At 38.7% G+C, this 17,334-nt stretch overlaps 1 protein-coding gene across 1 annotated transcript in view; it reads right to left on the bottom strand.

Annotated features, from left to right (window-relative positions):
• LOC135218360 (condensin complex subunit 2-like) overlaps nucleotides 1–17,334 on the bottom strand; it is a 230,946-nt gene that overhangs the window by 152,364 nt on the left and 61,248 nt on the right. Inside the window, exon 7 of the mRNA XM_064254600.1 lies at nucleotides 10,961–11,063. Coding sequence (XP_064110670.1) covers nucleotides 10,961–11,063 — 103 coding nt within the window. The remainder of the gene's footprint in view (nucleotides 1–10,960; nucleotides 11,064–17,334) is intronic.

Raw genomic sequence — 17,334 nt, 5'->3', positions numbered from 1 at the left:
TTCTTTCTTTCATCTTCCTCTGTATCCATTTCCCTACCTTCTCTCAACTCCAGAGAAGCTCGGTGCTCAGGAAGCTGTCAAATATGTCAAGTAATGTGACAGGGAAGGGGAGCAGTCCCATATAATGAGAATACATACAGCATTATTGGATACAGTGATGTAATGTATAACTTTTTAAAAGATTTATGGAAAAGATGCATATTTACTTTATCTTCTTTGCTTATCTTAATTTTTGTCACTACGCCATTTAAGTAGCAGCGGCAACTTGAGCTCATACACCAATTTTTTGCTCGAGTAACAAAGCAAATAATTCACCGAGTGACAACTCATACCTCGGAAAACTTGTACATTAATACACTTGTGGGTCAAGGTACCACTGTATTGAAAATGGGTCGTAAAAAAGTTTGACTGGGTAGGTTTGCCTTGGGCCCTAATGGAATTATTCCCATGAGGTATGTGTATCAAAATCTGCGATTTTCCAGTTCTGCGAGGCCATGGATCAACCTAATTCTCACATAATTGGGGATTGTACTGTGTGTGTGTGTGTGTGTGTGTATATATTAATTACATATATATATATATATATATATATATATATATATATATATATATATATATATATATCATATATAATTAATATATATATGTACACACACATCAGACATGGGTTCAGGTCCAAGTACAAATACTTGTACTTGGCCTTAAGTATGGAATTTTGGGTAGTACTTGTACTTAAGATTTTAAAATTAATTGTACTTGTACTTGGTCAAAATGTACTTGAAAAATCAAGTACTTTTTAAGTATATTACATACTTAGTAGGCTGTATTACATAACTAATCGTGTAACAAAAAATGCACTAATTTGACTATAATATGAGGAGTTTTTGTTAAAATGAATTATGCAAGTCAATAATTAAGATATACCAAATTTAATTCCAATGGCTTAACATCTACTGTTATTTATCAACAGAATACCAGTCAATTTTCATGCAATCAATTCAAGAATGAACCTGCAACAACCTGTTCACTTCCTGTCTGTATCTGCAGGAAACAAAATCAGTTCTGTAGTACATTAGTTTAGTCTTTCGGAAGCCTCCATCCATAGCTGTGCTAGTGTCGTTATGGCATCACCTAAGGACTCAGGCTTATGGGTAAAGGATTTTCTGATGTATTTCAGAAGCAAATGACACTGATGAGGAAGAAGAGGATCTCAATGATTTGGATGGTAGTGGTACCAATTCTGCTGAACTGTTGGATGTTTTAACAGATAAGCATAATTCTTGCTTTGCACATACATTGCAACTGGTCATGAAAGATGGCTTCAAACAAGAAGGACAGTTAAATGTTACACTGTGCAAAGCATCAAATTGGTTTCTTATTGCATAAATCAACAATAGCAACAGATGTTTTACAAAGTAAAAGAAAATCAGAATCAGGTTGTGCTACTCGTTGGAATTCGCAGTTAAGATGATCAGACCTATTTTGAGGGTACCAGAAAAGCTAAACAGTTTGGATGGTGCACCAAAGCTTGGCGCTTATGACCAAAATATTCTTAATGACATGCTAGAAATTTTTTAGCCTTTCGAGGAGACACCAACTGTGCCCAGAGACAGAATTCTGTGTTTCCTTTAGCTCAGTCATTCAATGTGTGCGAGGGGGCTTAAGTTTCACTTAAGAGACAATGTAACTGAAGTATAACAGTGGTTTGGTATTTGGATTGAAGAGGCTATTACAGAATTGCCTCCAAGTGTATTAAGAACGGAAAATATATCAAATGGCAACTATTCTGATCCAAGATTTAAATTAGATTGGTGTTCTGAAGAAGGGGAAAAGGTGAATCTCAAGTCTTCTGTCATAATTGCAGACCAGTTTACATCAAAGATATTACAACTCGTGGAAGCATGGATCTTGCCACAGACCATACAGAAGCTAAACTAGGACCTACATAGTTCAACTGAACCAAAAAGGAGGAAACTGTTGAGTTTTATGGGTAACCCAGTTCAACAATGATACCTGAGTCAGCCATGCATTTCAGAAGAGAGATGAGCTAGTATACAGGAAAGACCACAGAGAAACATTTCCAACTCTTGGTAAGCTAGCACAACACAAAAGTACCTATCACTCGCTGCTCCTTCTGCTCCAATAAAAAGGATTTTCAGTATTACAGGAAAAGTATTTTGCCCATATAGATGTTATCTTACTGATAAGAATTTTGAGTGTGTGATGTTTGTAAAATGCAATGATAAATCCTACAAGTAGATAATAGAAAACTAGTAATCATATCAGACACAGAAATATAATTTTGTTTAGAATTTTTCTGAAAAACATAATTTTGTATAAATCATTCTAAACAATATCACATTTTTTTCATTTGCAGTGGAAATCTACTTTGCATTACATTATTAAAAGGAGCAGTGTAAAATTAAATTGAAAAATAAAAAAAAAATTGTCATTACCTTTACCTGTGGCCAGACCAATTTTGATCACTTGATCATTAAGGGGGCCTGCCAGTACCCTTATATATGGGGGTATAGGGCGAAAAATGCAGCCACAAAAAAATTTATGGAGCTTTATATGGCAATGGATAATACGTATACAAAATATTTCGTCAAAATTCCTCTTACTTTCGTAGTTACAGGGTAATTAGTAAACATATCTCAATAAGCCAAAAACATTGATCCGTACAAGAAAATGCAATATTTCTTCTGTTATCATAAATTTTGATAATTATTGTCAAAGAAGTTGTGAGCAATGGCATCTGTAGAGATTCCATGAGTTGCAGAAGGGATGGGGGAGTCAGCTTACCACCTTTCAATGGGAGCACAAACCTTATGTAGTGTAAATGTTCGAGTTTCACCTCTGACATTCGCTTGCTTTTATGTATGTTTATCTTTGTTTCGGCAAGAATTTCATCATGCCAATGAGGAAAAGAAAAGCAAAATATCTCGCTAACATACAAAGAAAATTCGCTCTAATATGATTACAGAATATCATAATATTCGCAACATTAGCGTAGTTAGTGAAGAGAGAGAGGGAGGGGTGCGTAGTAAGAAACGCCCCGGTCTTGCCTGACACACACATCGCACAGTGCCCCAGGCTACAATCTTTGAGTATAGGGATCTTCATTTATGATAAATAACATAGTTTTTGTTTATTAATACCCAAAAAGTTATATGAAATTCATAATAATCATGATTTATTAACATTGTCTTTGTAAAAAGAGAGTACACGTTCGAGTTTCACCTCACATTGTCATGCTTTTACGTTTGTTTATCTGTTTCGGCAAGAATTTCATCATGCCAAAGAGGAAAATACTAGGAAAACCTCTCGCTAACATACAGAAGAAGAAAATTCGCTGTAATAAGACAAGTTAGTGAAGGAGAGACAGAGAGAGTTGCGTAGGAAGGAGTGCCCCATCTTGCCTGACGCAGTGCCCCAGGCTTCAATATATGAGCAAAGGGATCATCATTTATGATAAAATTATGAGAAATAACATAGTTTTGGTTTATTAATACCCAAAACAGAAATATGCATTCATAATAATCATTATTTATTAACATTGTCCTCATAAAAATACAAAGGAAAACTTTGAACGCACGTATCTCAAAATTATACTTATTGACCTTTAAATTCTATCTTCTCACTTAGTTTTAAAGCTATAGCATTGAAATTTGGTATATAACTTAGAAGGACATTATAGAACAATCAAATAGAGCCCTTTTTTCCTATTTTTGTTTGTCTTTTTTTTCCTGATTTATAGGGTTTATTTTTTTTTTACCATAATAAAAAATTCATATCTAGCAAAAAATGACTTTTAGGGAGGGTAAAAAAAAAAAATTTGATTGGAGGTCTACATCAGCTCTATATATGGTAGTAATCCCAGGTCTTGATATCAAATATCAAGGGAAGAGATAGAATTTGAAAAATGGTTATTTTTGGGATAAATCGCCCTGGCGTCACAAAACCGAAGGTCAGAGGTGAAAATCATATGGAGTTTGGAGATGTCCCAAGTCACCTTATTAAGTGGTATGAATATCAAAGTCCTGTCCTTAAAAAATGGCATTAGCCGGCAGGCCCCCTTAAAACCTATGAATATTACTTCACTTCTTTTTGGCACTAAGGGCTAAGGTTCACTGACTTATACTGCAAGAACTAGGTACTCAAGTACAGTAGTACCTCAGGATACGAAATTAATCCGTTCCGAAGCGGCTTTCGTAACCTGATTTTTTCGTATCTTGCACCACATTTTAATGTTAATTGCCTAATTCATTCCAAGCCCTACAAAAACACCCCAGTAAATTTTATAATAAAGCTAAATTGACCAATAAACAATGAAATACAATTTGGACCATTCAATACCTAACCTACCTGTGATTACCTGTAAATAAAGTTTATTAGTGTGCAGGGTACAAGAAATACTGTACATACATGTACGTACATATGTAGTAAAATGTGGAACCTTACCTTTCGAGTGAGGCGATCTCTGAAAGTGGAGACAGAGGAGGAGGAGAAATGGCAGAAAACATGAACACTTAACTTTACGAAACACATTAAAAAATGGCAAAAAACATTAACACTAAACTTAACAAAACATTAACAAATGGCAGAAAACATTAACACTTAACTTTACAAAAAACTTAAAATTAATTTTTTTTTTTTTTTTTTTTTTTTTTACCACTTTCAACTTTGTTTTTTCTTATCACTTGGATCTTCCTGTTTGCTTACTCCTACTAAAGGCCTCTTTAAAAAATAACTATCCAAGGACGATTGCTTCTGCCTGCTTTTCACAATGTTCCTGAAACGACTCAGGCAAACGTCATCAAACTGCGAAGGACACGACCTGTGTAAACCCACTCGGTGAACAAAAGTCTCGTTACCCAGGCTTTCGCTTTATCCCTCCACATCACTGGAAGCTTCTCCTTTAGCACTTTGTGGGCCTTGAAGCCTCGAGGAGTCTCCGAATGATACCCAAGTAGGGGCTTTACCTTGCAATCCCCACTGGCATTCAAACAAAGTGCGAGCGTAACCCTGTCTTTCATAGGCTTATGACCAGGTAGCTTCTTCTCTTCCTCCGTGATGTACGTCCGACAAGGCATTTTTTCCAAAAAAGGCCAGTCTCGTCACAGTTGAAGACTTGCTGAGAACTGTAGCCTTCCTTGATCGTCATCTCCGGATTTTACAAACCACCCACGAGAAGCCTTGAAGTCTGGGGTTGGCATCAATGTCCCTTCTCCTCCATCGTCTTCGGCCTGGGCAATCAAATCGCCAAAAATAGCACTGGTCTTGTGGCATATTGCCTCCTCGGTTATCGTATCGCCAGCAATTTCTTTGTCTTTTATCCATACAAGAAGCAGCCTCTCCATCTCATCATGCATGTGGCTCCTCTTGGACAAAATAGTCACGCCCTTGGAAGGTGTAGCTGCTTTGATGGCTTCCTTCTGCTTAAGAATGGTGCCTATCGTCAACAGATTTTGGCCGTATTCCTTAGCGATCACACTCAACCACATACCAGCTTCATACTTTTTAATGATCTCCATCTTTGTCTCCACAGAAAGCATCCTCTTCTTTCTGTGAACTTCAGCAACTTTCTTGGGACCCATGACCATACGTAATTAAGTTACGTACTAATTAAGTTCTCACACAACACGATAAAGTACAAAGCGAAATCACTAACACGAATTTACATTAACAAACGAAATTATATATGTGAACGAACGAATTCCGCATGCGTACGATAACGCTGGTGCGACAAAGTGGCCGAAGGACGCCTTTACGTAGATGCACGATGGGAGAGATGCTGACCAATAGGAGAGCAGGATCTTACGGAGGTGACTAGCATCAGGAACCAATGGGAGAGCGGGAGGATGGTGGCGAGTCTACTCAGTTGGCGGCGCGCGAGTTTTAAAATTGTTCTCAGTGGTCCGGGCGAATCTCGGGACTTTACAGTAACACCCTTTTGTAACCTGAATTATTTTCGTATGCAGAGGCAAAAAAATCTTTGTATTTGCTTTCGTAACTTGAATTTTTAGTAAGTTGGGACTTTCGTATGTCGAGGTTCCACTGTATATCCTTTTGGGAGGCATCTCATTATAAAGACTGCAGTAGTATAACACCAAATTTTCTCTCCACTGGATGTTTGTATGTGAATTTTCATTAGATATATGCTGTTGATTTTAAATCAAATATATCACTAATAATAATAGAAAATCTGCTGAAATGCACTTGTACTAAGTACATTGTCAAGTACTGGGACTTGGACTTGTCTCAGGCAAATCTTCTGTAGTACTTGTACTTGCTCATTTTTTCAGTACTTGTACTTGTCCACTAGTACTCTCATGTACTTGGACCCCCATACCTGAATTATGTATTTTACTTTTTTATTTAGATTTAGCAGGAAGAAATCCTTCAGTTACAAGATGAAATAAATCAGTGAGAGTGGAATGGCAACGTGACAGAAAGGCGGTTAGAATGGATGTAAGGTAGGTTTAAAAGAGGTCACAGCTCAGGGCTGGAGGGATGCTGCAAAAACCCTAAGTAGTACTACCTACTGTGGACTGGAGAGAGAGAGAGAGAGAGAGAGAGAGAGAGAGAGAGAGAGAGAGAGAGAGAGAGAGGGCTACAAGGATTAGGATGTCTTAAAGACTTATTAGTCCATCTGAGGAGACATCATGTGCTCACTTATCTTTAGGAGCAGGTTTTACAATTCAATCACAGTGTTCTATGATTTGTCTAGCTTTCTTTAGAACTCTTCCACAGTGCTGCTCTTTACAACTTCTGGCGGCAGTTTATTCCATGTCACATATCATGTAAGTGAAGTTCCCTCAATGGGATATGTTGTATCTCTTCAGTTCTAGTTTCCATCCATTGTTTTTTGTCTGGTTTTCGTTTCATGTTTAGAGATTACTGCCTACTTTTGTTATGCCTTTCACTATTATGAATGTCTAGTAGTTGTTCTCGCAATTATCGTATTTCTGAGTCACACACGTTCATGCTCTCTAGACGTCTTTGCTAACCTATTTGCCTGAAGGATGGAGATAACTTTTCGACTCTTGCTTGTATCCCTTCTAGCCTATCTATATCCTTTCTTAGTCTTCTTTCCCTCCATATCTTCCTTCACTTTATCTCGCCATATAATTCTCTTCCTCCCTCTCGATCTTCTTCCTCTAACGGGTTCCTTCCAAGCCCTCTTCACTCCCTCCTCAACACATGCCCATACCATATCAATTGTGACTCTCTTATAACCTCTGTAATCTTTACTAAGCCTGCCCTTCTTATTTCATCATTTTCCAATCTCTCAAGCAGTGGTATTGCCATAATCCACCTCAGCATTCTCATCTCTATTCTCTTAAGCGTTACTTCACCTTTTCTTCTTAAAACCCATGTTTCTGATCCGTACATTAACACTGGTCTTATCACTGTGCTAAAAATCTTGACTTTTAGCTTGACTGGCATTTTCTTATCAATTACTTTTCTCCACTTCTATCAACTTCAGCCTCACATCCTCACATTCTCCCTCTTGGCTTAAGGTAGATGCTGAGTATTTACAGTTTTCCACCTGTTTTATAATAGTGCCTCTTCTTTCTTGCACTACTGTTTTGCCTCTATCTTCCCTACTGCTCACTAAAACCTGTTTTATTCACATTAACCTTTAAACCACCCCTCTCCAAGCCTTCTCAGTAGGTCTTCCTCATTTGTGGCAGTAATCACCAGTAGTCCCTTCTTCAGTGTTGATGACCAAAACTATACTACATATTCAAGATGTGGTCTAACTATTGGTGTGGAGAGCTGCAGCACTGTTTCCTTGATTCTGTATTTGAACTGCCTCTTTGTGTATGTCACTAGTTTCTGTGCCTTCTTTTCAGCTTTTACACACTGTTTTGTGGATTGTAAGTCCTTGGTAATAATGACTCTGAGGTCCCCTTCTTGTTCTACACTATGTCATTCCCAAGCAACATGTAGTTGGCATGAGGGTTGTTTGTTTGTATGTGTTACACTTTACATTTACATATCCAGGTTAAAAGGCACTTGCCATCTTTTTTACCACTCCTTGTTTGCCTTAGATCATTTCTTAAACTTTCCTCTGTATTTGGGTCTGCTGCATTTACACCTAGTTTGGTTTCATCTGTAAATTTGGCTAGCCTGCTAGTTAAGCTTACATCAACGTCATTAACATAAATAAAAAACAAGAGCAAGCCAAGGACAGATTCCTGAGGAACTCCACTTGTCACAAGAGTTACAATGATTAGGATCTCTCAGAGACTTGTTACCATCCGAGGAGACATCATGTGCTCACTTATCTCTAGGAGCAGGTTTTACTGTTCATTCATAGTGTCCTAATGATTTTGTCTAGCTTTCTTTTAAACTGTTCCATACTGTTGCTGTTTACAACTTCTGGTGGCAGGTTATTCCATGTGTCACATATCTTGCATGTAAAGAAGTTCCCACAATGAAATGTGTTGTATCTCTTCAGCTATAGTTTCCCTCCATTATTTCTTGTCTGGTTTTAGTTTAACATAAATAGGTTACCTTCAACTTTTGTTATGCCTTTCAGTATTTTGAATATTTCTATTAGTTGTCCTCGCAATCATCAAACATGTTCAGGATCTCTAGTTGTCTTTGGTAACCTATTTGCCTAATGGATGGAATTAAACTTGCCTATACCCCCAAAGAGAGAGAGAGAGAGAGAGAGATAGAGAGAGAGGGAGAGAGAGAGAGAGAGAGAGAGAGAGAGAGAGACGAGAGAGAGAGAGGAGTAGAGGAGAGGACCAAGAGAGAGGGAGAGGAGAGAGAGAAGATAGAGAGAGAGAGAGAGAGAGAGAGAGAGAGAGAGAGAGAGAGAGAGAGAGAGAGAATTAAGCTAACTTTCAAGAAATTAAAGTTATTATAATTCTATTTAAAAGTTAGCTTATACAATGTATAAGCTAACTTTTAAATGGTTGTTAAAACGGAGTAAGTATCGTAAAGATTTGCCTCTCTCCCCTTCTGGTCAATCTATCTTTAGAAGTCTTCTCAACATCCTTTCAATAACTTCTGCATTCTACTTATCTTTCTCTAAACATGACAAAATCATGCTTGCAAAACATTTTAATTTCATTTAAAAGTTAGCTTAATACCACCATACTGTGATACATATTTCATTACAGTACACAGAGAGTGAGAATGAGAGAGAGAATGGTTGTCCATATGTTAAGAGTGATTTTACTTATGAATTATTATGGATGGAGAGAGGAGAGAGAGAGACGAGAGAGAGAGAGAGAGAGAGAGAGAGAGAGAGAGAGAGAGAGAGAGAGAGAGAGAGAGAGAGAGAGAGAATTAGCAACACTACAGTTCCCTCATATATCAAGTGAATTGATAGTTCCCTCCCAACCCCTCTCCATCAGTCACAAGATCAGGGAAGACTGGAATGCTATGTGTATCATTTTATATATATATATATATATATATATATATATATATATATATATATATATATATATTATATAATTTACATACAATTGCCAAGAGTTGTAACTATAGTAGTGGAAAATTTTAAAAATAACAAAATAATATCATGTTTATGAGAGAGAGAGAGAGAGAGAGAGAGAGAGAGAGAGAGAGAGAGAGAGAGAGAGGAGAGAGAGAGAGAGATATTATTTCTATTTAATGTTATTAAATTTATGCATAAAAGCTTGAAAGCTCATAAATGAAATAAAAAATTAAACAGACACGTTTGCAGGGCTTCTTGAGAATTTGCAAAAATTTGCTTGACTGTGAAAAATGCGTGGATGACAATTAGTTTGGCTCCAATGAAATGTTCACACTATTGTGAATTCGTGCAAGTTTGGGGAACAACTATAAATCAGGATGCAATGGCAAAATTGAACTGGATCAACTATCACAATTTGAGTCGTAGAATGATTAAGTTCAATGTCCCAAACCCTACTCCACTCATGAATATCTGCCGGATCTCTATTTAAAGTTTCTACAACTACAGACATCAGGCACAGAGAAGGAACAATAGCAGAAGAGTAACATCGTCGGTATATGAAATCAATCCATTCTCCAGACCTTCCCCGACGTCACTAGTCTACAGACATCAAATACAAAAGGTTCAAGAGCTCTACCATGAGGCACACCTGAAATGACATTACTGGCCATAAACACAGAACCCATGGGTTTTGCCAACAAAAAAGTAAATTAAAATGTCAAGAAAAATCCTTCAATTTCTAGTAATCTCAGTCTGAGGATGAATGCTTTATGATTTATACAGTCAAAGGCTACACTAAAATCTTAACTGACCTTTTGTGCCTCTGCACCCTCAACATCACTGCAAGACAGCAGATACTAACAAAAGTGCATTATGAATACCAAGGTCTTCATGAAGGCCAAACTTAAGTTAGCTTCACCCATTATTCCTACCTAAGCAGGCTCATGTTAATAATGGGTTTTTTGCTTAAAAATAAAAACCTTTTTTAAAAACATTCATCATTTTGTGAAAGTCTAAAAATGACTTGGAATACATGAAAGGACTATGGAGCTTATTTACTTTTGTAGAAGGGAGGCATAAGTGTGGATAAAAAAAGAACAAAGAAAAATGCTCAAGCTACTAGGATGAATTATTTTGCATAATATATGAGAAGGGTTAACAGGCTTTTCATGAGCTTTTTGCAGAAGTGTATGATGTATCTAATAATGTGGACATTTTCTGGGAAGTTTTCTGCATAGGTGTTCAACCTTGAATCAACAAATTATAAATGTGGTAGTAACCACTCGTTTTTTTTCTGAACACATTTTCTAAAAAGAAAAATGCTTACGTTGAAAATACGTATAAAATTTTTAGTTACTTGAAATTTATATAACTTACCTCTCAAGCCCTTTTTATATACAAGATTAAAATTAGCCTGTTTATAAAAAATAAATCAGAAGAAACTGGACCATTCTCTTGTGTACAGTAATCTGAGATTTAAGCACAACTTATTACCTGACAGCTTTGCTAGTGGTATTCTTGCATCAATAACTGGGACAGCATCGTTATCAAAGTTCAGAATTGTTTCTGCATCCAACATCATCTGACAAGTATCATCCTGAAATATAATTATTACATGAAAACTGGTGCATGAGATCTCAATGTTCATCTACTGAAAAAATAAATAGGCAGTCCCCAGTTATCGGCACCATAAGGCACTGATAATAAAGAGTTATGGCACCATAACATACCTAACAGAGGTGCCATTAACTGGTTATCAGTGCCATTAACCAAAATGCAGTGCCTTTAGTGCCATAAATTGCCGAGTTTCAGTTAATGGTGGTTTTCGCTTATCAGCACTCTGCCAAGAATGGAAACTCCTCTCCTCCCCAAAATAACCGGGGGACTGCCTGTATAGTAAATATCACAATCAAATTATATTGTAAGTCTCAAAGAAATATTAATACTTCACATTAAATATATTATACACGTATATAATTTACTTATTTTTTAAATAATTATCTATTATACAGCTTTTACTTCCACACAAGTTGGAGTTTGAAAGATAACAAAAGAAAAACAAGAACAACCAGTTTTCTATGAATATCCATTTTCTAGCCATCTACTTCCCCCCAAACCCAGCAGGGAACTAATAGGTACGAAAACTTGTAGCTGGTCAGCCTACTTTTGTCCACCGAACGTGGGGAGGTAGGGAGGGCAAACTGTATAATGGAGAGGTAAGTACTACGATTATCAGGACACAACAAGACCATAGAGACCAAGGCCCAAAATAATTATACAATCGACATCCCGTATTGGCGGGGGTTAGGGACCATAAACCAGCGCAAAAACCAAATATCTGCTATATATTAGAACCGCCCCTCCCCCTAAAAACCCTTAAGTGTAACTGCCTATTTCAAGACAAAATCCACATTGAGGAAAGCTGGTACCCTGTGTGACTGGCTCCATCCAGCCATTAGCTGCCATGAAAGAGAGAGAGAGAGAGAGAGAGAGAGAGAGAGAGAGAGAGAGAGAGAGAGAGAGAGCTGACAGTACACCTTAAACTAATATGTTTATAACTACTTATTTTAACGGTTCAAACAAAAATTATACCTTAAACTATCATCCTAAAACACTCTAATATTTCAAAACTAACAACATAATCTTTTGACAGCTCGGAGTTACAATGACAACATGAGAGAAAAAAAACCATACAATGATAATAAAAACATTGCCAATGGTGGCCAAGAGAAAGGCTATTCAGCACCAATAATCTAGCCTAGCCTAGGTTTTGACAACCTTGAAATATATGGCTAAAACAATAAATACGGCTTTTACATACTTTGTAAAGAAAAGCTATACTACTACAGTTGAACCTCTTAAAGTTGGCATTCCATGGTCTAGGAAATCCCCTGGTTGGCTTGATTCAGCTGCCATTAGTTTGTTGTGCAGATGAACAGGTGGCGCCACGTTTGTTTACAACTTCAAGAGAGCAAAAATTATGCCATATTTCCTTTTGTTTTAGTGAGAAGGATTTAAGTAATAAAAAGAAAAGGCGTGAATTCTTAGTAATGAAAAGAAAATGTGTGAAGACAAATATGTTTTTTATATTAACTTGAAAATATGTATATATATTTTTTCTTAAATATTCTACCCGAGAAGTCTCTACCAAGTCAATCAAAACGATGAGACATTTGTCATGCACGAATTCCTTACTATCAGTATGCTTGAAAGACTTATGTGTAATACATTTTGATCATTTTTTATTTAACTGTGTATTTACATATGTATTGGATATGTTGTGGCGGAATCACAAGCTAAAAACAAAAGCGAGCAAGACCCCCGCACATTTACTTTCAACAATCCAACTGCCAAAACTACCCTTGGCCACACTTTCCCTTGTACATTACTATTAAGTGCAAGACAGTTGGTTCAACGAAACTACCGACAACTTCACACACTTGTACTTACCATTTATGACTGTCTTCTAGGCAAGAACCTGTGCTGTCTGCTGGATTGTCGAGACACAACCACCGCTAAGAATCACGACACAAAACAACCAACCAAGTACTACAACCATACAATAACTCAACAACACAACAAATCACTGCACAGACGAACACCAACAACATCAAAACAAAAACCTCACAAGTCCATATACAACCACTCACAAACAACACCAAGAAATCACAACAGCTTACCAACAACAACACTCAACAACTCACAACTACAACTCATATACAACTCAACAGAAACTCAAAAGCTCAACAACTTACCAATGCACGAGCACAACAAATTCAACAACATGGGCACAACTCTAAGCATACGACATCAGCAGCAAATCAAACAACAATTCAATCCAGAAACACAACACAACTGACCATTGACAACATCCAAGACCGCTGCTTTAAACAACGGTCCAGTACAGACACTGATCCAAGACTCTTTCAGCAACCGCGCCAGCAGACAACACAAAACGTTTGCCCAACAAGCAGACCATCGTTAACTATATCCACTCTCTCTCTCTCTCTCTCTCTCTTCTCTCTCTCTTCATCTCTCTCTCTCTCTCTCTCCTCTCTCTCTCTCTCTATCTCTCTCTCTCTCTCTACCTCTCTCATAAGACGTCAAATGCAATTACCATATTACTCCTCCATAATGTCACCTATGAGATCAGATGATACTAGAGGAAAAAAGTGCAAGCATAAATCTGTAAATCTTTATCAATGCTAGAAAATGCTTATTCCCTTAGCGCATAGTTTAGTGTTCACTTTCCTCAATAGGTGGCGTTGTGCTGTGTTTACGTTTTGACGCAACATTCAAATGCCCCGTGATCACCAAAATTCATTCGTTATTTTTTTTCATCTCACTACCCTCTACAATAAAAATAAATGACGAAGAAACTAATAGCGATAATTATGAAATACCAAATTTAGAATATGAAAGTCACTGCTAAATAATGTGCAGATTCTGAGAAGACTTTCGCACTGTATTGACTTAGTACTGTATTTACTATAGTTCTTCCAAACCTTTAAGTCATTTTGGGCAGGACAAGGGTGAGGTGCAGCATTGCCATGTCCGTTGTTCCCAATCAATTTGGTTTTTGGTAATGAATGCACTGCTAGCTTAAAACATGATAAAATGATATTGTTATGTTACAATAAAGTTTCATACATACTTACCTGGCAGATATATACATAGCTAAGACTCCGTCGTCCCCGACAGAAATTCAAATTTCGCGCCACTCGCTACAGGTAGGTCAGGTGATCTACCGGCCTGCCCTGGGTGGCAGGACTAGGAACCATCCCCGTTTCTATCATATTTTCTCTCTTCCACCTGTCTCCTGCGGGGAGCTGGGTGGGCCTTTAATTGTATATATCTGCCAGGTAAGTATGTATGAAACTTTATTGTAACATAACAATATCATTTTCATACAATCAACTTACCTGTCAGATATATACATAGCTGATTGGCACCCTTCGGTGGAGGGTAAGAGACAGCTTCTATATGGAATAGACAGGTAAACAACATATGTTGTAGGTATAATAAAAACCTTGGTTCCTACCTGATAGGTGGTAGACTTCGTGGGTGTTGCCCAGTAGTCTGCATCACCTCAAGAAACTTTAGCGAGATATATGATCTATGGCCAAGAGTTTCTTGTGGGTCTGCCGATGGGGTCTTACCCCACCCCATTACTCGGCAGAGCCTAAAAGGACTTTGTCAATGGGTGCTGATCCACTTATATGACAATACACCTTATGAAGGAGCACACAACCAATCCCGACCACCTGATCCTAACCATACGTTAGAACTACAGATTGTTAAGAGTTATCCACCCCGAACTCGTCACAACAATCGTAACTCAAAATCACTACGCACACATACATAATTTTCAAAAATTATACTCAACTAATTGGATATGACAAGAATTTTACTGAACAACATAGACGGCCGCCCGTGCTAGCCTAAGTCCTCTATTGTTAGAAGAGACTCGACCATATCCAAAAAGAAGAAAAGTATAAAACATTTAAGGATTGGTGTCTGCTCCCGTACCCAGAATCGTATCCGCTGATACGAAAGGGGGGGAGGACCTAGAGAAAAACACTTCTCATACGCACACGCACGTCTTTCAAGTAATGAGATGCAAATACTGAGTTGCATCTCCAAAATGGTCGTATCTATTATGTTTTTTAAATTTTAAACGACATATTCTTATGAAACAAGAGAGACGTCGCTATAGCTCTAACTTCATGAGCTTCTATTCTCAACAGTTGTAACTGTTCGTCAGGACAGGCATTGCCTTATGAGTGTCTGTAATGACGTTTCTTCACAACGAATGCCAGCGCATTCTTGGACATCAGTCTTGTGGGGTCTTTTACCGCGCACCAAAGACCTTGTCTAGAGCCTCCCATTCGATGCTTTCTCTGAAGGTAGAACTTCAGAGCTCTAACAGGGCAGAGAGACCTCTCTGTTTCTCTGCCTACGAGACTTGACATGCCTTTGACTTCGAATGACTTAGGCCAGGGATTCGTAGGATTCTCGTTTCTTCCGCTAAAACAGGGTCTGAAACGAGCAATCGCTGAGTCTCCCTTGAATGCTACTCATCCTGCAGAGCATGCAATTCCCTAATTCTCTTTGCCGTAGCTAAAGATAATAGGAATAGGCATTTTCGGGTAATGTCTCTAAACGATGCCCGATGAGGAGGTTCGAATCTTTCCGATGACAGATACTTTAGAACTACGTCTAGGTTCCAGTTCGGAGGTACTGGTTCCTTATACTTTGAAGTCTCAAAAGACCTTATGAGATCGTGGAGATCTTCATTATCTGCCCGATCTAATCCTCTGTTCCTGAATACAGCCGAGAGCATACTTCTATACCCTCTATTGTGGATACGGCTAGATGAGATTTTCCCTCTCAGGAATAGCCAGGAAATCCGCAAATTTCCGCTATAGAGGTAGTGGAGGAGGACAACTTCTTTGGATCTACACCTCCTTCTAAATACCTTCCACTTCGACTGGTATACTTTCGTAGTGGAGGTTCTGCGTTCTCTCGCGATCGCGCTTGCTACTTCGCGAGAAAAGCCTCTCGCTCTGACAAGTCTTTCGATAGTCGAAAGGCAGTCAGAGCGAGAGCGGAGAGGTTTTGATGGTTGTATGAGAAGATCCGTCCTTCCGGGTAGGGATCTTGGAAAGTCTACGCTTCACTCTACCACCTCCTTGAACCATTCCTGGGCCGGCCAAAAGGTGGCTATTAACGTCATCCTCGTCTCCTTTGACGCCACAAACTTTTCATTACTAACCCCCGGATTTTGAATGGGGGAGAAGCATAAACGTCTCTCGAGACCAATTTAGCAGGAAGGCATCTACCATAAGTGCTCTGGGATCTTCCACGACCGAGCAAAACACTGTGAGCCTTTTTTGAAATAAATGTTGCGAAGAACTCCACCTGAGGAGTTCCCCACAGAGACCAGAGATCGAGACACTTCCTCTTGTAAAGTCCATTCTGTATGAAGGACCTGGTTCCTCCTGCTGAGCCTGTCCGCCCTCCCTCACATTCCTTTCTCCCTGTACGAACCTTGTCATCAGGGAGATGTTACTGTGATACGTCCAAAGTAATAGGTCTCTCGTGAGCTCGTAAAGGAACGAGGAGTGCGTCCCTCCCTGTTCCGAATGTAGGCAAGAGGGGTGGTGTTGGGCGTCAACTCGTCCCCGTACTCCTCAAGAAGAAGGTTAGTCAATCCCTTCTAGTTAGACAAACCTTCTCTTCCACTATATTCGTTATCCGAGTTTTCCTCTAACTCGGGATCTAAAAGCGTCTCCGCTCTCCTTTCCGAACATTCTTCTTCTTGCGGCAAACAAACTCCTAACAGGAGAGGGGCTAAGGGAATGATAATCCTTCCTCTTTCCCGCTCTAATAGTCTTGGAAGGCGTCATAAGCTTCGGCTTCTCTAGAATTTTTAGAAGACTCTTCATGCTTACATGACGCTTCCCGTTTGCCAAGCGTCATGGATGACGTCTTTTGCTGACGTCTCGATGACGCTTCGCGCTTGGAAGATGCTCAGCTCTCCAAAGGCGTCCTCCTTGGCGTCATATATTGGACGGAGCGTCATGTCTATGCTCCGTTTCCAATGACGCTTCGCTTCTAAAAGACGTCTTACTTCTCTCTGGCGTTACGAAACTCTCGTAAGCACCTGTTCTCTCTCTCGCACTAGACGCTTCTGTAAGACGTTTAGCCGTTTCCCGTCTGTATGACGCTTGTCGTTGAACAGGTAAGAGAGGACGAGACTTCTTAATTGGAAGCGACACGTCCTTCCGACGTTGCGTTCGAGATGACAGTTGCTCTTGAACTGCTATAATGATTCTCTTGACGCTTCTCCACGTCCAGTGCATGAC

Source organism: Macrobrachium nipponense, chromosome 9 (genome assembly GCF_015104395.2).
Source record: "Macrobrachium nipponense isolate FS-2020 chromosome 9, ASM1510439v2, whole genome shotgun sequence".
Taxonomy (NCBI): domain Eukaryota; kingdom Metazoa; phylum Arthropoda; class Malacostraca; order Decapoda; family Palaemonidae; genus Macrobrachium; species Macrobrachium nipponense.
Note: the sequence above shows the minus strand (reverse complement) of the source record. Positions and strands in the feature narration are given on the sequence as shown.